At 31.8% G+C, this 22,899-nt stretch overlaps 1 protein-coding gene across 1 annotated transcript; it reads right to left on the bottom strand.

Moving 5' to 3' along the window:
• Positions 1-3,395: 3,395 nt before the first annotated feature.
• Positions 3,396-10,261, bottom strand: LOC110705122 (chaperone protein dnaJ 10-like). The gene is made up of 10 exons (XM_021882962.1): positions 10,032-10,261; positions 9,699-9,800; positions 6,698-6,757; positions 6,404-6,486; positions 6,040-6,208; positions 5,829-5,958; positions 5,482-5,640; positions 5,188-5,360; positions 4,543-4,623; positions 3,396-3,732 (listed from the first exon to the last, which is right to left on the bottom strand). Exons 2-10 carry the CDS (start codon positions 9,783-9,785, stop codon positions 3,646-3,648), a joined length of 1,029 nt encoding a protein of 342 aa, XP_021738654.1. The 5' UTR covers positions 9,786-9,800; positions 10,032-10,261; the 3' UTR covers positions 3,396-3,645.
• Positions 10,262-22,899: the final 12,638 nt, after the last annotated feature.

Below are 22,899 nucleotides of genomic sequence, written 5' to 3'. Positions count from 1 at the left end.
ATTATATTAATAATTAAGCAAAAGAATTTATTTTAATATAATTTGTATGTTAGCCTTTTAGTTTAAAATTTTTGAAAATAATAAAGCCTAAAGGGAATAGCAGACCACTTTCCTTTTGTTGGGGCAAGAAGTCTAAGTAGTTAGTGGATTAAATAGGGTTTTTTTAGATTGTCAATATTGTTATGCCAAGGAGAAGAATATTTGTGTACCACTTTTAATGTACCTAATATAATTCCTTCAAATGATTTACTGGTCATTACTTTTGCATTTTGACTTTTTATATAATATTATTCTAAGATTATCATCTTCCAAGTTCTTATCATGAATAGGGAAATGTGCAGGTATGTTGTGTGACCAACTTTGGAAAAAATTATATTATTTGATTAAAAATAATATTCATAAACATTGGCTACATAAGACAAGTAAAATGAGACGAGTTGAGGTAGTGCTTAATAATTAATAAATATTAAAGTCATTCAAGACACTTAAAGTGATCCTCAAATTTCATCAAGTAGTAAGAGTATAAATTAAATGCATTGCATGCATGTAGAAGTATTGTGGGAATGTGGGATAATTTTTTCATTACATAGGGTGACTTATACTTCTACATAATTTAAGGCAAAATTATAACTAGTTAAAACCTTATCGTTTAATTTTTTCTATGAAAGAAAGATGCATAAACCCCTTGAAGTTCAATGCTTCAAATATGTTTACACAAATAAAGATATCGATATTTTTTTTTTTTTTGACAAAGGATATTTCATTAATAATTCTTATTGTAAATATCCTACATGCATAAGACATATGAGTATACAATTTGCGTGTACTACATAGAGTATTATGTATTTCCTTTGGTCTCAAATTTATCTTTCAGGTTTAGTTTTCTCTCTAAAAAAAATATAAAAAAATAATAATAAAAAAAAAACATTAATTGCACCATAAAAAGCTTCCAATTCAAAGATATTATTATGTGATGAGTGCAATAATTATTGGACTATGTAGGATAATGTAACATTGCTTGCTAGCTGTGTTAGTTTTCCTTAAATAATTTGTGTTACTAATATAGTGTGACTTTGTAATTGTAACCAATCATAGTTGCAACTTTACCTATTTGGCTACGTACCTGGTCCACTGGCAATGGAGATCCTAGTTGGAGGTTTGACTTTGAGCTGACTCATGTTAGAATGCTTTCCCATTTTCGATGACTTGTATAGTCTTTAACTAACCTACATGATATAGACACTTACAATACTTATATACTAAATTCAACACCAATTAGTAGAAGTTTGAATTAAGTTGTTTATCTTTTTAAATTTTAGTTATTTTTGGTGGGAATGTGAGGAAGAAAGCTCTCTTAATTTTTTAATTTATTTTTTTTATTAAATACATACTATACTGAAATATAAAGAAAAAAATTATTCCGTAATTCGATGTACTCATTTGATTATAGCAATAGAATTATTGCGTACAAGAATGAATATAACTATGTTCTAAATTAGTAAAGAATAAAGTATATAAATATGACAGGTGACTAGTACGTCTAGTGGCATTCGATAACTAAATTTAGACAAAAGAATATAACATACAAAGTAAACAAATTTACGCCTAAGAAGCATAGCTATTAGGGGATTGATACAAATATCAGTAAATCTCAATCACTATCATTTTCTATATAGAGAGAGCCCTTTTTTAAAGGATTACTACCTAACAAATTACTAGACTAAGATATTTGATTTTGTCTTTGATTAAGATTAATAGGTAATTAATTAATAGATGACTAGTATTTCCAATAATACTTAACGACAAAAGAACCCACCAAATACCACACATTTGATAAGACATTGGTGGAGAATAAAGAGGAGCCACTAAAAGCTATCTTAATCTAGTTTTATTGATTATTTAGGGTTCTCTTTCTTGGGCAATCAAATTGAAGATAATTTTCCTAATTATTTCTTTAAGTTGGCTAAAGAGGCATTATCTTCTTAAGGATCACAAAAGTACTTTTAATTGCTTGTTTTAATCCTTAGAATTTGACACTTTGATTGTGCCTTTTGTAATCATGGCTTACGTCTATAATCACCTTCAATGGCCGTACCACGAACTAGCGGCTGCATGCCTGCTTTTTCGCAACATAGTATGGTAATTTAATTGATCATACTATCATAGTATGCTAATGAGCTAGTGTTGGATGAGAACGAATTATAAGGGTGTTACCAAAAAAATAAAAAAAAATAAATAAATAAGTTGTACATGGGCGAGGCCAAGGAAACCCCTTTGATACATTTTGTATGTTATAAAATAGAACGCGTATTGCTAACAAATTGATAAATGACTTGCAATTTTGTTATTTTGGCAATTCATTATGAATAGAAAAGAGAGGAAACTAATGCTAGAAAATGTCCATTGATAATTTGATATATACTTCGTGTAAGTTACATAAGTTAGAAAATATTGTCTCAAACTTTTTGTCAACTTAATTATATGATGTAAAGTTATTCTATTTCTTCTTCCTTGCAATTCTTACCAAGCATGTTACTGTGAAAATTTTGGAGTAACTGAAATAATGTGACATTTCTTAGATTGTCCCGAGAATAGAAAAAGGTTGGTTATGTACTTAATTAGATCAATCAATTATTAATAAAAATATATACTTTTGAATTTACACAAAAAGGTGTAAAACAAAAAAACAGATTACATATATAATGTGTAAAACAGATGTTGGTAATCCCAATGGTTAAATTCGTTCGTATTATTCTTTCTTCACTGCAAAGAAAAATAATATCTATCAATCTTTGGGAAAATCAAAAATAAAATTGTCACAGTTTATCATATTTATAAATTACAATACATGAAGACTCCGTGATTTAATCGATAATGTAGAGGTCAACTAATTTGATTGATAAATATTTTAAAACAAGCAAAATCTAAAACGTTCCACATTTCTTTTAGCACAAGTGTCAAATTTACAATGCTATTTTTTAAATATCAATGTTTTATAATAAATAATAAAATAATAGTAATTATAATTACAATAAATCCTGTCAAAAAAAAAGAAAGAAGCCTAGTTTGACCTTCAGGCAACAGGTTTAGCAGATCCCTGCTAAGTGCTAACTCTAACCAACTACAACGTTGACTTCAGGCTTCTTTACTTTGTCCAATAAAAAGTTGAAGAATGACAAGATGAACCATATGCAAATAGTTTCAAAAGACGCCAATATGGTCACTATAATTTACTAACTTAATGCACTATTTGTCTTTAGTGCATTAAGTCACAAAGAAATAAAATTACTTGTATATGGTATGCAAGTTTGGAGGAGGGGGGAGGATTTAACAAGAGAACAAATTACTTTCATCCATGCGATAAAGATAGACCAAACCAACTCCGGCAACGGAGATTAGCAACGAGCAAATCACATATTAAGCAAAACCATCTCATATCAAAGCATTTCATCCGCTAATGCAAGAGTTATAAGGTGATAGTGAACACCAGATTGTAGGCAAATAATTTACAATACAACAATAGTAAAAAATCAAGTCTACTGGTTTGTGTACAGCAACTAGGTTGAGTTAAATAATTGAATAGCACATAATCGATATGCTAAATACATACACAACAAACAGGAAGTGTTGATTGAGATTCAAAATTCAAGATTGATTTGACCCTGATGTGTTTGCTTGGGGGGGCACTTCACTCCGGAGACTGTTCTCTCTCTTGTAAGGAGCCTTTGCACCCTGAAACAAAGCAAGATTTTGGGAATTTGTTCATGAACCTAATTCTGGAAGCGTTTTGACTCAAATGAGAAAACCCACAATAACCACCAACTCATAAGAACTCACGTTTGTATCTACACGGAATAGTAAACTACACATTCTAATCTCAAAAGGTTTGCCTAATTTCTGTGTAGTATGAATTTCTTCAAAATGCCTGGATCAAGCATACGAAAAATGAGAATAAGGTTGGATTTTTCAGGCAATCTCAGTCACTCGAATAGGAACCTAGATAATTTTTCTCTACAATGGTGCCAGATTTCAATTGGTGAATAATGAAGATGGTCAACATCCACAATTACAACCTAACTTTTTAAACATGCTGAAAACAGCTCATACTTAGCTTTCTAAAGTCCTGTAGTACTTTAATAACCTTACATAATTCATTTTGAAAACCTTGCTCCTAATAATTATAGGAGAATTTTATCAACATCTTGATTCCCAATGCTTGGATATACCTAGGATACTTAAGGCTGGTTGTTCAGTGGAATTTGTAATCTTGACAATCTTGCTTTTATGCTTTAGTAACAAGGGTAAGCCCTCGTGAATGATTAACAATAGCATAATTATTACAGCCCTAAAACATGATAGAATAACTACCACTGCCTAATATGGATCCCACAGGGAAAAAGTAGGGAAGATCTAGATGAAAGCAACCTTACCCAGAAACCCCAAACCAGTAAAACCGCAAAAACATACACAACACATATATACAACACATATAACCAGAAAATAGATCCAGATTTTTGACAAGATTGATCACACTAAACTTACTTGAAAAATTGTTCCCAGTTTCTTCAATGCCTTAGCACGCAACTTGAGAACATCCTTTGAAACAGTAGTATCCCTTAGAACCTACGATGAACAAAGAATATATACAAATCAGTTTTCATCGAAGCAACAACTTCACTAATTTTGGTCCAAATTTCTTTCATGTACCAATTCAAACCAAAATTTTAAGTAATGTCAACCAGCAAAAATTTAAATGCTATGGGAAAGCAAATATCTTTAACAGTATTGCAAGAAATATGGCAACCTCTTATGACAGCGTAAAATGGAAAAGCAACGTTTTTTAATATCAAGTCGGAAAGAGCATATCATACTAGTGTAATTTCAAGCATTAAAGAAAGATTTATACACCCATGTAAATTAGACACAAGTTCGCTTCAGAAGTTTAACCCAAATTTTTATCTGGTAAGAATATATGATGAAGCTTTCACAGGACCCATACTACTGGTTTTAATTTCACAAAAAATCACATATGCACCAAAATGAACATATGAGACCATAAGTTTGGTTATTCCCTTTCAAAAGATATAAAGCTTCACTCTGAATACTTTTCACAGATGCAAGTTATCATCTCAGAATGCACCAAAAAATGCCCCGAAACCTTGGCATTAGTAATATAATTATACTCACTGCTTGGCAGACACGTGACAAGGTTGTCTCTATATCAATAACATTGAGCTGCCAAAGGGAATTAAGCATGGCATCTTTCTTCTCTTCCATGGCTTTCATCATATTCTCTTCCTTGTTTTCTCCTTGACTCAGTCGCTTCAAATCTTCTTGTATTTGAATTAATGACACAGCTCCTACATACCAAAAGTGTGAAGTTATAACTGGAATTTGGGTGTTATTGTGTTAAGGTCTTAGAACTCAGAAGATTACAAACTCCCTATAAATCTTGCCTACAAATAATAAAACCATTCTTACCTGAAGCTGCCATCACCTGTGACTTTATCTGGTGTCCTTTGTCCCGAACCCATTCTGCTATATAGGGTACTTTAAAGAACTTTTTATCCTTTCCAATTTCTTTAGCAGCTTGTCTTGTATATATATAACCAATTGTGTGTAGCATGGCCTCACCAAACACTGTAAACAGAGATCGAAAATTACAAAACTACATATATAAATAGATTAGCACAATTAGTTTTAAGCAAGCAAGAACAGACTCTACTTTAAGTTATCAATCCATATTATTAAGATGATCTTCAAGAGCATGCCACGGTCACCAACTACTACGAATAACATAATTATAGTAGAAAGTATATTAGGTATACCAGCTTTTGAGAGATTAGATGCTTCTGATTTAGCCCAATCCACAAACTCATCAATGCGACCATCTACATAAGGTTGAAGGCGGTCTTTTAGGGTCACTATGAGTTTTTCTTGCCTTTCTTGTTGCATTGTCTGTGAAGTAATCATGGACCAAATCAGCTATGCTTCAATGCTAGAACAATTAATGACATATTACGTAACAGAATGGAATACCTTCATCTTTTCCTGAACTTTCTGCCTCCTGAGTTCAGCAGGAATCTGAGGATCCTCTTCTAACTCAACAGATGCTACAGATGCCAACGCAAGTTGGCCAATATAATCTTCGAAAAATTCACTTCCAAAAAGCATCCCAAATACTGCTGCAGGATCTACCATGGCATCCCTGACAATGATAGTGAAACATCAACTTAAGGATACTGAATACACAACAATTATCAGGACCAGGAGGATCAGAATGCTGATGATTTGATATCTATCACACTGGATAGACTAAGAAGCAAATAAATCAGTCGTAAGCGATTTTCTAAATCATAATTTAAAGCAGCTCGACATCTTCCTTAGAACTGTCAACACTTACTGTGGTACACCTGACTTGCCATACTTATCATATGCCTCACGTTTCTCAGGATCACTTAGTACTTGATAAGCCTCACCAAGTTCCTACAATTCCACAAAAGAACATTTGTAAAAGACAAAATCTAGTACATCAATTAAAGATGAAGAACCTCGAACTCGGAGCAAGAGCTTTTAAAAAGTAAAACGTGACAAATAATTCATTATTTCAATCAGCCGTTTTATTTATTTGGTACTTGTATAACCAGTGACTTAACAGTGTGCAAGAGAGGATGATTGGCACCATCATATATCATACCTGAAACTTCCGGGCAGCTTGAGGATCTCCGGGATTTTTATCAGGATGAACAAGTCTTGCCTGAGGGAAACAAAAATCACGATTAATAGCAAAGACATACAATTTTGGAACATATAAGTTCCACCCAGATAGACCTCTTTCGCGTTAGAACTTAGAAATTTACTCTTATATTTGTTAAATCAAACTAAAACAACTTGCTAACAATATACACTAGTCCTACTTCTGAAGCTATGGTGTAATTCCACAAAAAGGTGCAGTTAATAAGTGTGACTAATGATCAGCTGAATAAAGAAACATTCAAAGATATACATAACTCTGTAAGCACAAAAGATTCAAAACTTGAATAATATCACTTAAGGGCTTGTCTTGTTTGGTATCACTGTAGATTTTAATGTCTTGGTTTTTTTTGTTTTTGAAAATTATATGACATATCTCATAAAGAATTAATAAGTAATCAAATTCATTGGAATCATCATAATTTTAAAAACCGACAACCAAAAAGTGCAAAGCATTGTATTTTGTTTGCAAAAAAAAAAGAAAATAAACAGGCCTTAAAGAGATTAGCAAGGTCATCCTTTGTGGGGATTTTTTTTGTGCAAGTTAAAAAATGACATTAGCATAGCAAAACTTGCCTAAGGGCCTGGTCTGATTGACTGAACTGAGCTGAACTTATTGGAGCTTAGCTGAACTGAATTGAATATTTTATGAGAGAAGGAAATTAAGAACTTAACTGAAAAGAAAAATAATCTACAGAGAACAGGCCCTAGCACCAACATCCTACGAATGCATCAGAATAATGCAATTAAAGGATCATTGTGGGATATTATCCTTCTGCAGTTACCGCAAACAGTAGATACAATGCTAAGATTGCTTCTTGTGGAGGACTTCCTTCTTCTATAATTAGTTTCTTTTTAATTACCAGGGGGGAGAAAAGCAATATATGGCTACAAAAAAATCACATATTCTCCCATAAAATGATGACATCAAGAAGTTTTCTAAGCAAAAAAAATGTACAGTTATCAGCATTCTCGTTATGTCTCACATCTTCTCCAAAAATATCTTCAATATGGAACTCGAACTAAAATGATAGCCCATTGAATTTTATGGCTAGCTTACTGAATAGGGTGTTGGAAAAAGTCTAGAAAATAAAAGTCAGTTGAAAAGTTTTTAGTTTCAATTTCTGCTCAAAATTAGCAACTCGGAATATGATATCAATCAAAATGAAAATGTCTCTTGATACTATTACAATTTCCAATGAGCTCAACACAAGGTAAACCAGGTATTTTTTAATTAAAGTATCTACAATCTAACTTTCAGCTTTCAGTTTGTTATTCATCCAAATCCCCCAAACAGAGTCGTAATCTTCATCATATTCTTTTTTCTTTTTTTCTTTCTTTCTTCTTTTCTGCAATTTTTACTTCAAATACTTTTCTGGCATTTTTCATACACATCAGGTTCAAACTCCCAATCTCCCCTTATCCATATCACTGTGTCAACATATATCTGGCACCTTAGGGAATAATAATACTTAAATTTCCAAATCGACTGACGACTGACAAGTAAATTTCCCAAAGTCCTAATAAGTAAGGTTCAATAAAAATATACAACTAAAAAACATCAAGACAACACTATTGCTTTGTTCTTTGGAGAGGGGGAGGGAGGTGGAAGCGTCAGATAACCTTGACACAATCAACTTAGTGCCTCACTTCTCAAATCAAAATTGAACAATAAATTTTCGATAATTCCTCTTTGTGCATAATAGTATCTCATATACAACAACAACAACAACAAAACCTTAGTCCCAAAATGATTTGGAGTTGTAATAGCATCTCATATGAGATCTTTAAAAAAAAAAAGGCACAATTTAAAGAAGCCAACTCACTCCCCAATAATAAGAGATGACGATATGGAAGATGATGCGTAATTTGAAATTAAAGCATGGCCAAGTGAGTAACCTTAACAACATAAACCGAGTAAGCATTGATCTCCAAATGCAATGATTTCAAAGGTTGCACATTGAAGTCACAATCTCCTCTACCCCCAGGCTTTACCTCTAATTGATTCCCACACTCCTGACCTATCTTACTCTGTTAACTCCATCAACTCATTCTAATCCAACGCAAATTAAAAGATAACATAAGTACTACAAGCATGTTTGGTAAGTGTATTAAATGGATTCAACTAAACCATTATCGTTACCTAGTGATGGTTAACAGATTTAGGTAACAAATATTATTAACTAGGGGTAATGGTTTCCACCTAATTGTTACCTCTCTTAAACCTAAGGTAACAATTACCCATACCCTACTCAAACAAAAAGAGAGGAAGTTATGTTTAAGTAATTCCTTTTCATGGTTAAACCAAACATATGAAAAGGTAAGGTTTAATTTTTTTTAAATGATTCATTTCCCCTCTCTTATTTGTTTCCTTTCTACTTCATTTCTAATATTCATACCAAACACCCCCTTTGTATATATAGTAAGACTGGCAAAGGCACCCCAACTTTCTCATAGACCCGCCTCATATCCACTTGAAGATTAGTCCTCAACCACTGCATATTGGTAACTCTTTAAATGCACTCCATATACAGCTTTGATATACGCTGCTCTAAATACTAACTATAAGCATCAAAATCTCCTAAACCAGCATTGCAGTGTAAAATTCAATGACAAAATCGTGTTCATCAGTGTTATTAATGTTTACGAATAGTTGATACTTTCTTGCCGAACACGGTCTAAATCATACACATACTCCAAACCAAGAAAATTCATGTTAACCCTCCAATCCTCTATACAATAAGACACTATAAAGTTGGGATACTTCAAACTACACCATAATTCACCAAAAACCCGGGTTCATAATCGAATTCTATAACGATCATAGCTCACAAACATCATTTACTACTTGAATCAAATGCAAACAAATCAATCAACAAATACCAGCACACATAAATTCATAAATTAAAGAAAATAAGTTAAAATTGGCAATGTAAAACGCTTGCCTGAACATAGTAAGCCTTCTTAATCTCCGTTGGCGTAGCCTCAATACCAACTCCTAGTATATCATAATATCCAGTTTCCTTCACCATTTTCTACTGAATTTTCTGCATATATATAAATAATAAATTTCATCTGAATTGTTATTTTATAATACACTAATTTTAGCAGAAAAAACCATAAAATTGATATTTTAAAAAAATATATGAAAAAAAAACCCTAAATTCATATATAAATACAGAAATTCGCTGCAAATTAAGCAATAAAATCGAGTAAAAATCATGAAATGAGCAAAAATTGTTACCCAATAAGCAGAATTAAAGGAAATTAAAACTTACCAGAAATTCAATTGATTTGAGATGCAAACAAGATTATAAAGAGTGAAATTTAAGGATGAATAAATGTGAAATTAATGCGATCTGTTCTTGACCTTCCCTGAACGTATGATAGATCTGATTATAATTCTGAGAATACAAAGTAAAATCAAATCTTAATTGTTCTTTTCTTTTTTTTTTTTTTTTTTACTTGGAATGTTGTAGGAAACGACGACGTTTTGGTCTCATCAGATAGTGCCATGCTGGCCGAATAATTTTGGTGGTATGAGGCCAGATGATGTTCAATCAATAATATCTTTGTCCAACTAATGTGGTGACGTCCCATTTTTTGACGAACAAAAGTTACAGCATAACCAATGAGTTTTTTTTTTTGTGTGTGTGATGATCACACACTCACACTTGTCAATAGAATAAATACATTCTCCCTCGTATAGTCGTATTATCTAACTTAATTAAAGTATCTTTATTCTTAAAAGACATATTAGCGTTAATATATTACAAGAGGCTTTTCATTACATGTAAATGTGGAAGAAATGGGTGTATGACGGTTAACCAAGTAAAGCTTACGGATCGTGTTAAATGAATTTTCTTGAGAATAGTTGTAATAAAGATAATCCTCAAGGGTAGTTGGATTAACATAATCATGAAGTGTGTCAACTTGGTTTCGGGTGTGGTTGAAGTTGATTATGGGGAGCTGCATGCCCATTTTTTAAGTCCTTCTAATATCACCAAATCTCTTTGCATTGTATTTGTGTTAAAGCATTCTCCTGAGCTTTGTTTAGCGTAATGTAGATGTGAAATTGTAAACCGTAGTCTGTAATATGAGTAGCACTTTTAGTTGTCAACAAGTTGTTAGCATTGATATGTAGACAAATAATTAAATTGTGAATATTCAATAAAATTGACTAATTGGTACGCTTGAAGTTAGTTATATATTTAATTTCCTAAGTTATAGAAAAATTACCAACGATTAATTACTTACATCATTTAAAAGCTAATAATTTTAGCTTTTAATAAAATATCTCTTCAAACGCTAATAATTTTAACTTTTAATTCTACCTCCGTACAGGTTATGTGCAACGATTAGACATTTTTCCTCTCTGATTTATGTCAAATCGTTGCACATAACATGTAAGTATGTAACAGATGTAGTAAATATATCTCTTCAAAATCTAATAATTTTAACTTTTAATAAAAACTATCTCCACCATCAAGCATTCAAGCACTACCATTAACATTATGTTGTCAAACCCTCATAAATTTACTATGTGCTAAGTAATGGTTCAACTTGCTACTCCCTCTTAAGCTACCATTGAACAAGACTTTTACATGTAAGTTAACACTGTAATAGTTTAGCCTGCACACTTGTCGTTTGTCAATGTAAACTTTAACCCTCAATACTTGTAGTTAATACTCTATTACAGAAGATAAAGAGAGTTTGGTGCATAATTTATTGGGACAAAATTAGGGAGTAATTGATTTGCCTAAATTGGCTAATTGACCACTTTATAATAAGGGTTTGTTCACATTTACTGAATTGAGCTTAACTGAACTGATGGAGCTGAACTGAACTGAAATGAATATTTTATGAGAGAGGAAAATTAGGAGCTGAATTGAACTGAACTGATTGGAGCTGAACTGAATTGAAATTAAGTAAATGTGAAAAGGCCCTAAGTCAATTGTATGGGGTGTTTGGTGGTGAGCTAATTTCACCAAATAAGCTCATTTTTGTAAGTTGCTTACGAGAGTTTATTCATAAGACTTTTCAAATATTTTGAAATAAATGACGCTTACACCTTCATGTGACCTAAAATCTCACCATGTTAGTGCAATAAAATATATATGTCAATTTCCCTATTTGATTTATTGTCATTTTGCATACTAAAACAAGTTAAAGAAATCAGCTATATGCACCAAACATCTCTATATAATCGGCTAATATAATCAGTTAGACAAATCAGTTAATACAATCAACTAACATAATCATTATATTTTCATCTTTCCACCAAATAAACACGGCCAAAATGTTAATATATACTTTGGGATTATTTTTACAGATTGTCTATTATATTTCTGCTTTGAAGTTATTGACATCTACTAAACCGAACCGAAATTATTTTTATTACTCGTATTCCTTTCGTGTTTAAATAAATGAAACGTTTTCGTTTTTTTAGTAATTTCTCTTTATTTTTTAATATTCATAACATTTTACGGACTAATGGTGGCCACAAAACTCCTTACTCTCTTTTCTCTTATCAACTTATACCCCCATTACCTATAATTTAAATAAATTCAACTAACCATGAAAGTCAAAACGTTTCATTTATTTAAACACGGAATGGGTACTAAGGGCTTGTTATCTTCAACTTAATTTCAGTTTAGTTCAGTTTCTAATTTTATTCTCTTATAAACAGTTCAGTTCCTAATTTCCTTCTCTCGTAAACCGTTCAGTTTAGTGCAGTTTTTAATTTCCTTCTCTCATAAACATTTTATTTCAGTTCAGTAAATCAAAATAGACCCTAAACTGAACTTATTTTTATAAGGGATGTCAATGAGGTGGGATGAGTTGGATGTTGGCCTTCCCATCCCCATCCCCATCCTCTTCCCCACGGCTGGTGCAATATTGATTCCTATTTTTGCCTTTACAGATACAATTTCAAAACCATACATTCTCGTCCCACCCCCACCTGAGACCCACTTGATCCCTGCCTCCCAGTACAAATAATATTGATTACAATTTTATTTTATTTTTTTTAAAAATAATATATAAGTCCATTACAAAGTACTTCGTATTATACTTTACTTGATTTTCTTATAAAATAGTATAAAGTGTAAATACATGGATGTGGTTATTAGGCGGGTACAAAGTGAGGGCGAGGCGAGTACAACCTAAAATCCACTCCCCCCTCATCACTTATAACGGGTATGATTTTTATAATTTTATGAATATATGCCCATCCCTATGATCCCTATCTCACCATTCACCAAACCAGGACCTATTTAGGGGTGGGATACTTAACCAGCGGACCCATCCTATTGACATTCCTAGGTGAAATGAATAGAGCCCAAGAGAAAGAGAAGGAAAAAAAAAGTAACCGTGTGGAGTAAAATCTAACGAAAACTGGATAGTACTGTAATTCACAATTTCACATGTTTCCTTGTAACGGCAATTCGTTTAAGACAGATGCCTCCAAAGTAGGGGCTTGGCCTAGTCAAGTTCTTGAAGTTGGCGACCAACTTCATGAGTTGTCACCTAACAATAATCGATGTTTAAAGATAACACAAAGTGGGAAAAAAAAGAAGAAGAAAAGATTAAAAAAAATCTTTGCATGCACGTAAAGTACTCTTATTGTCTAACTGATCATTATGTTTTCGAGTTGTTTCCTTTGTGTTGCGTGCTTACTTCTACTATTAAGAAAACATGCATAACCATGCTTAAATTATTTTACACTCAACTTTATTATTTAAAGCCTGTATTTGGTTGACAATACATGAAACTCGAGATTTCTTTTGTTGATTTGCGCAACTGCCGGGCTGTTGCATTCCCCATGGAATAAGTCATACGACTACTTTACTACTATTACCAGTTTTTTATTGGATTCGGTTACTAACAGGGGCGGACCCACCTTTAGTCATAGTGGGTCCGGTGACACAGTATTTTTTTTTAAAATAAAATATCAAAGAGACCCCTTATTATAGATAGGCGGTCTCTTTGATGCTGCTAACATCAAAGAGACCTCTTATTAAGGTAGGCGATCTCTTTAATGCTGCTATTGCTACTTAAATATTAAAGAGACCTGTTATTTATATAAGTGGTCTCTTTGATGCTGCTATTGCATTTCGCAATTTTTTTGCGCTACTTTCTTTTTCATTAAAGAGACCAGTTATATTTAATAACTGGTCTCTTAAGTTATCTCACTTTTTTTTGTATAATTTTTTAATAATTTTTTTTCCCTTTTTATATCTTATATTTGTACAACCGATTTTAATATTTCCCCATAAAGCTTATCAATTAACTAAAAAATCATAAAGTTAATTCAATATAATAATTTTATTGTACCATTTGTTTATAACATGTTATTTGTAGTATTTTCGACTTGTAAAATTGAATTCTTAAGTACTGTATTTGGTTGTGGTATGTATTTTTGTGTCCTATTTTTGGATTGAAATCAATTTGGTGAAATATGGAAAAAAAAAAATTGTACTTTCACAAATGATCAATAATTGATGGTGACACACTATCTCGGAAATCTTGGATCCGCCACTGGTTACTAATCCGAGTATTTTATTTAACTCAGTATTTCGGACATTACTAATTTACTATATTTACCCTCTCCAATGAGTAGACAATTCATTATTCACATATCCCTGTCAATTCATGGTCTGACTTGGGCCCTTTTCTTTAGAACTGCTCTGCTCTGCTCTACTTTGCTCTACTCTGCTCCACAGTGTGTGGAAGCCTAGTCCTGCTCTGTTGAAATCTGCTCTACTCTACTCTGGTCTGTCCTGCTCTAATCTACCCAAAAGCTCAAAAGAACAGGGTCTTGGTAATTTGGCCCAACCTGACCCAATTACTAACCTGAGTTATTAAGTGAAAACCATGTCTAATTTAAAATCATTTAAATTATTAACCAGATTTAAGCCATTTATTTTGTAATGATCCAAAAACCTTGACCCAAACGACCTATAAATCGACCTGTTGACTCGAATTGAGAGAAAATTTTAAAATGTCAAGTTGGTCTGTATTTCACTATCATTAATCTCTATTTGTGGTAAAATAAATTACTTAAAGTGACATTCCCACCATTCCTACAAAATTGCCCCAAATGTAAGAAAAAATTAAAGTAAATTTGTATGCATAGGTGAGCGCAAGTATTAATGATAACTGAAAAAGATATGAGACGGTCTTTTAAAAATGTTCTTTCTAGAATAATACATGTCTATCTTTTAGAGATGAAGGGTTACATTAGTACCTATTGTAGTCCATAAATGATCCAATTATGAAGCCCAAGGTCAAAGGTTCAATCCTCTATTCATGCCAAATCAAGTCAAACAGCCCAGTCAACGTGGCAAGCCCACTTGGCTCGTAGCCCATATCTCCAAATTGTGATAAGGTATAAAAGCCTTCACTTCTCCTACTTTGCATTCATTCACAAATAGCCTCAAGCAATTAATTCTCTTATATAGCACATTCTCTATCTACACTGTACTGACTTCGGCATCGGAGGGGCCTTCCTCGGCACAACCCCCAAGACCAGTTTACGTGTGTTTGCTGTGCAGGAAACCCTCGGCCAACATCACTTGGACCGAGTCCAGTCTTCAACCCATCAGAAAGGACCTTGCCGAAGATCCCATTGTTTTACCCGAAACACCTATGATACAAATCTAGTTCAATGTACAATATTTGATTTTTGTACACTCTAAAAAATTATATTTTGAGCTTTAAGACGATATTCCCTAATTAAAACTTGTTATTTTTAGAATTATTTTTGTTGAAGTGAAATTATTTTTTACTGATTTTTCATTATATTAATTTTTTTAGATAACTGAATTTTACTTAACTAAACTTATTTTTACTGAACTCAAATTATTTTTACTGAAATGAAATTAATTTTACTGAATTGAACTTATTTTTACCGAACATAATTTTTTTAAGATGAAGTGAACATGGCCTAATTTACCAACTATACTACTTCATAGCGTGTGAGTGTAACATACTCGTAATTTATACTATGGTCTAGCCTAGTTAATCTTATTTGATTTTCATTGATTAGACTAAGGGCCTTTTCTCATTGACTGAACTCAGCTGAACTGAACTGAACTGAGCTGAGCTGAGCTGAACTGAACTGAGCTGAGCTGAGCTGAATTGAACTGAACTGAACTGAACTGAACTGAACTGAATATTTTATAAGAGAAGGAAATTAGGAGTTGAACTGAACTGAATTGAGCTGAACTGAACCGAACTGAATTTCAACGTAAGAGAACAAGCCTTAACTTACACTTTAAATCATCTCTTATTATTTTATTTTATTTTCTTTTTTTTAGAAAAAATCATCTCTTATATAGCAGCAAGAGATTGACACTACGTGAAAAACATTATAAAATGAGATTTAATTAGAATTCATATAAATGAATATGTTTTTTATTTTTCTTTTCTTTTCTTTTTACAACTCATATGAATAAGTTCGTTGTTTACTCCGAGGAAATACAAGTTGATATTTGTTGAGCCAACAATTTATATATGAGCATTCTCTTGTCCCACACTAAAAAGAAGGTGGGGGAGTAGTGGTAATAGAATTCCAAATTAAAAGAATTTAAGAGTTACCACTACTATATAATACTAAGGATCTGTTCACATTTACTGAATGAAGTGAACTGATTGAAACTAAACTGAATTGAGCTAAAATGAATATTTTATGAGAGAAGGGCTTGTTTTTTTTCTTTCTTAGTTTTTGAACAAAGTAGGTATCAACAAAACAGATTATTAATAATATTCAAGAGAGTAGAGCAGATTAACAACTTTAAGTATAACAAAATCTTATAAGGGACATTAGACATCAGAATGTGTCGATGGATGGGCAGCGAAACTTTTTCCAAGAGTGAAAAAGTTTGTAAAAGACGGGGAACATGGAGTTTGTAGTAAGGTTTTTTTTTTAAAAGGTCTTCTACAGCTTATCTCCTAGTTGACCATGCTGTATGGCTCGACAACTACATTTTAACACCCAATATTTGTATTATATTGTTTTACATTCAAATTATTGAGTAGAATTATGTGTTTGTTTAAACAATTTTTTTTTCTTTTAACAATTTCTAATGTGCCTTGTTATTTTTAAATATGAGAGTATGTATTGGTGTGGTGATGTGACTTCGTGAAATATAAATAAATATATAAGTATTAAAAAAAACATTAAAAAAACAAAAAGGTTAAGGTTATTTATAGGGGTGTCTATTCGGTTTTTGGTTTGATTTTAGCACAAATCCAATTCTATTCGAAATAAATTTCGGTTTTAAATTTTCAAAATTCCTATTCAAATTTCTTACCAAATCCAATCTGAATAATATTTTGGTTATTCAATCTGAAAATCCAAATAAAAATATGTTGCTAATTGTTTGGGCCTAATGCGATTATAAAAATAAAAAAGCAATAATAAAAAATCAAATTTTGAAAGTATAGTTGTACACGATTAATACAAGTATTGAAAACATAGGTTTACCGTTTACATGATTAATATAAATATAATCATAAACATAGTTTAACATGATTAATATTAACAATATTTATTTATAAAACAATGCTTTCATATTTCAGTTACTTCAGTTTTTTTAAATCCAAATATGGTCAGCCCGATCCGATCCAAAAATCCGAATCTTCAAAAAAAAAATTAATCCGATCCGATTTAAAGTTCGGATCTGATCCAAAAGTTTTTTTATTTTTTTATTTTTTTATTTTTAATACTTGTATATTTATTTATATTATACTGGCTAATAGCTAGCCTCTTTTTAGTTACTACAGTGCAAGAATTTATGGCAGGTAAGAATCACCAAGTATATGTCACAATCACAAGAATTTGGGATTAATTGTTTTTAAGAATGACTTAGGGCCAGAGATTTCTTTACCCTCCCTACTTTCCAATTTTCCATCCTCTTCGAATAGGACTTGTCAATAATCTTGACTAGATTAACCAGTACTCCCCGTATGAGATATTAGTTCGATAAGGTATATTTTGTTGAGGTTCTTGAGGCCACTTACCTTACCCAAAAAAAAAAAAAAAAAAAAAAAAAAAAAAAAAAAAAAAAAAAACAATTTCAAGAATATTCAATGCAAGCTTCATAGACCTAAAAAGAGTTATTACAACAACATGTTCTTAGTGTCCCACCTTATATGGAGGATTGGAGACACGTAACATATCATGTGCTAATTAAGACGAGTACTTCGTACAACTATACAAGTAAATGAAGTGAGTACTATTTCGTCTATTTGTGCTTTAACATAACTGTAATTTATTGATTTCGGGCAGTATTCACCTTTTTTTTTCTTATTATTATTATTTTTTATAATTATAATTACTTTTACAGTAATTTTTTCTATGAACTAACATACATAGGAAACCAATATCATTATGTAAGATTTGCTAATAAACTGATTTCTTACAAGTTTAGACCCTGTTCACATTTACTGAACTGATTAGGGTTGAACTGAACTGATTAGAGTTGAATTGAACTTAATTGAACTGATTGGAGCTGAGCTGAATTGAACTGAAATGAGCTGAAATGAATATTTTATAAGAGAGGGAAATTAAGAGCTGAGTTGAACTGATTGGAGCTGAACTGATTAGAGCTAAACTGAATTGAACTGAACTGAAATTAAGTAAATGTGAATAGGCCCTTAATCACACTGCATTTTTAATAAATTGGTCTTTTTATTTTTATTTTAAAGTTTAATAAATAATCGATCGATAATGGTCAAAGTCATGTGTTGACAAATATAGATTCAAACTAGTGCGATTATTTTGAAATGAATGATGTATACAAGTAATACAAAACTAGTGTGTGACCCCGGGCTTTGCCCCGTGTAACACTTTGAATATTTTCATTTTTATTTTAGACACTTTAAAAGACATGTTAATTTTTTTATTATGGGTATTTTATTTTATTTTTTTAATTTTTTTGAAACGATATTATGAGTATATTCTAATAAATAAAACTAATTTTGTTTTTTTTTTGTGTGTGTGTTTATTCTATATTATAATACCTGTATGTATTTATGTATAAATTTGGATTAAAAGATCAAGAATGAATGTGAGTGTTTTTTTTAAATAATTATATACACTTTTGTATATTTCTTTTTCATATATATAATAAGTGTGATAATTGGCTTAGATGGTTGTAAAGTCAATTTTGTTATGAGTGGTTTGGGGTTCGAATCTCCAAGTCTTCATATATTTTAATGAGTCTACGTGGCACATGGACGTTTTTATAAGCGTCTTTTAATATATTAGTATAGATATGTGTATAACACTATGAGTACATAATGTTTGTTAAAATGCCACATATACTTAGGTACATCTTATCTATATGGTTGTTGTAGGGAATAATTTCAAGCCTTTAAAAATCTCACTAGCTTGAACCCCACTGTGATCATACACTAAAGTACGGTGGCGTCCAAAAGGGAAGAAGATAGAGCAAAAGAGTCGCCAACAAGTTTTTAAGGAACTTGTAAACCGTTCATAGGATGAAGGTTACACCCCTTAACGATCCAAGAGATCGTCAACTCCATAAGGTCATGAACCAAATAAGGGTTCGGGGATGATGGTACAAATCCAACCTAAAAGAGATTGAACCTGCCCTAATAATAGGCCTCTACTTTATTCTGCTCGTATTCATGTGCGCTTTCTTACTAACATACAATCAATAGGATTAACCCTAAACCTGTTTAATCTATGTTGGTTGAATTTAATGCACAAGTAAACTATTATTGGCGATCACTTGAATTTATAATCATAATTAACCCTAAACAAGATTATTAATATCTTATTAAGTGTGGTTGCAAATACCAATTCCCTTTAACATGCAATAAAAGGTGATTAAGCAATAACAATAATAATATGCATATCAAGCAACATAATAATAATCAATCATAATCATAATCATAAATATTAGGAAGAACATAGGAAGCATCATACTTTTAATCATACTTAATATTAAAGATACCCTAGACATGATACTAGGAATCATAAATAACAATCTAAGCATGATATCTACATCATGAAATCAATTAAACCATTAAAGTACTTACTTGGATGTCTCGTACCTCTTTCTAATTACAAAATACACGCGTTAGTAGCTTCAAGGAAAAATAATAATCAAAACAATTAAATTAAATAATTGAAATAAAGATTTGGGACCAAACCCTCAGAAATTAAAACCTTTCACGTCTAGGGCGAAGACAACTTCGAATATGGCTAGGTGTTTCAAGATCTTGTGAATGCGGAATTTTGTGTGAAAACAGTAAAGTTTAGAACATAATGCTAAAAGATTAATGTTATTGAAAATTGATGAATGAATGATGTAGATGAATGAAGAGAGTTAATGAATGAAGAGAGTTGATGAATAATTTTGTGAATGAAGAGAGTTGATTATTGGTAATTCATAAAGTGATTGTTGATGAATGAAACCGGAGTTTTTGATACGATATTTATAGAGAAAATCATCCAAAAAAGATAATTTATCAAAACAGAGTCTGAAGACCACAAAACTAACTAGGCGCCAGCCCTGGCTCATTGGCGCCAGGACCAGTGGCTAGCGCCAGGCGCTAATGGCTGGCGTCTGGCGCCAATCCTGATTCCAGGCGCCAAGGCCTGGGGTTGGACGCCAAATTGGATTTCAACGCGTTTTCGAAAATCTGATAAATTTCCCGTATTGGAAGATAAAATAATATAATTTCAGTCGAAAATGCTATTTGATCTTGATTAAAACTCTATAGAATCCTAATTGAATTAAGAATGATAAGACCTTCTAGAATGTTCTAGAAGACCAAAACCATTCCTAATTACATTAGGAATGATAAATCATATTAGGCCCTCCCCTAGATCATTGGGCCGTACTTAAAACTCAAACCGGACCCAGTTTAGTAAATTGGCCATAAATTCCTCAATATTCATCGGAATTGGGCTTATAATATATCGTTGGAAAGGTCTTTGCAAGCCCCATCCAACTACACCACTATTGGACCCATATCATTGACCAACCAAACTGGATTGACTGTTTTCTTAAAATAAAGTTTTCAAAAACAGAAAAAAGAGAAAAGAAAAGAAATAAAACTTTCCGCAACACTAGACCTTTCCACACTTTCGTTTCATTCGATTATGATTCAACGTGAAAGACACTCATCACTGGGTTTGGTTTTGGGGAGACACAAATGGGTGTCTACAGTTGTATATTCGTGAAATCCTTCTAGTATACCATACGAATGTGATTATATCATACGAAATGTGATTATATTACTACAAAAGTGATTATATCATTTTGAAACTGTTATGTAAATGTATCACTCAAAAAGTAAATTTATCATTATAAAAAGTATGAAATGGTAAATTACATCATTCAAAAGATGATTTTTAAATTTTATCATCCTAAAGATAATTATATAATCTCATTAAATGGTTTAATATGAGATTATAAAATTCAAAATATGACTCACAAAAAGATAATTATATTGTCTAAAAAAGTGATTATATCATCCAGAATGTGATTATATTATTTGAAAGTGTCAAATTTTGGGTCTACAATAATTTATTGTAGACCGGGTCCATACAAGACTAATTGTCGCCAAGCAATGCCCTTTGCATCACAAATTGATAACCATGCCAATCACAAGTTGATATTTATTTGGATTTTCCCCCCTCAAAAATCTAAATTCCTAATTTGTTTTGAAATTAATTCATCCACCCCATATTAGTTTGGAAATCTTATAAATGCACAAAGAATAATAGTGATCCAAACAACAAAAGTTTAAAAAATGAGACGATTTATAGGAGTTCATAGGACATATACTTGAAAAGGAATTGATGGTCAATGTATTATGAACGAGATAAATAAAAAAAAAGAAAAAGTATGCAAACAATTACTCTGTATTTTGTAACTTCGTCTTATAAAATGGTATCATGTATATTTAATCAACAGATCGGTAGATTGGATTGCAAATGTTAGACACCATAAATTGGACTTTTCTTTTTGCTCCTCCTTGGCTTTGTACTCCATTCTCTCCTCATATGCTTTAGAATTGCCCTCGTGAGGAGGGGGTCCTACTTCTTTCCTTTTTTTCTTACCTTAATAAAAATAATAATAAAAAACAACTGATCATATGCATCTAAGCTATAAGACATCAAGTATTATTTTTTCACCAACAAGAGTTGGCTCAAGTGGTAAACAACTTCATGTTGCTTAAGGGAGGTCTTGAGTTCGAGCCTCACCGTATGCAGAAACTCTTGTTGGGAGACTCGCCCACCATAAGCCAGGTGTGCTACCGAGTCAGATCCAGATGTAGTAGTCAAACTAAGCTCCGATGAACCGGATGGGCAACCTTTTAAAAAAAAAGTATAATTTTTCCTTGACCAAATGCTTCTCTCCACACCATACAAAAATATGTATCATCCTATTCATTCATTTCACAATCATAAAAAAGTTCACTAAATATCTTTCTTCTCATAATAAATCAATTTAAAACAATAATTGATTGACATTTGATCAATTCTTCGGGTTAATACATTTTTAGTGTTTCACTCTTTCAAATTATTGCCAATAATTCAAATAATATATATTTTTTCAACATCAAATTGAACATTCTTTTCACTTTTTCATTATATTATTGTATTTCTCTTTGACTAATAATAATTTCTCCCCATTTTGCAAAACCATTTTTTAATTAAAATTAGTCAAATTAAAACATCTCTCCTCATAGCTACTCAGTTTTAAATAAAATTGTATTAATTTAATAATTCTCACAATAGTCTCCTCTACAAATTTAAGGTATCCCCTCACACCTTGAATACAACTATACAAAGACAAAAAAAAAAAAAAATCCTAATTCATCTTATTACATCCGAGTGTAGAATCGAAATTCCAATATTACCTCGTTGCGATATTTATTTTGTACTAACCCACAACAGCAACAAGACCAAAAGACGAAGCCAAAGCATTATGCTAAAAGCCGAGCCACGGCAAACAGCATAATACCATCCCTCCCTTTCGTCTCCGCTCCACCTTCCAACCATACCGCCACGTGTCAACTAAAACAAATTGGTCCCACACCAAGTGGGTCCTACCTCAACACTACCTTCCAATCACAGTTCATCTACCCTTCTTTTTTCTA

This window comes from Chenopodium quinoa, unplaced genomic scaffold (genome assembly GCF_001683475.1).
Source record: "Chenopodium quinoa cultivar QQ74 unplaced genomic scaffold, ASM168347v1, whole genome shotgun sequence".
NCBI classification, from domain to species: domain Eukaryota; kingdom Viridiplantae; phylum Streptophyta; class Magnoliopsida; order Caryophyllales; family Amaranthaceae; genus Chenopodium; species Chenopodium quinoa.
This window is presented reverse-complemented; position numbering and strand designations above follow the sequence as displayed.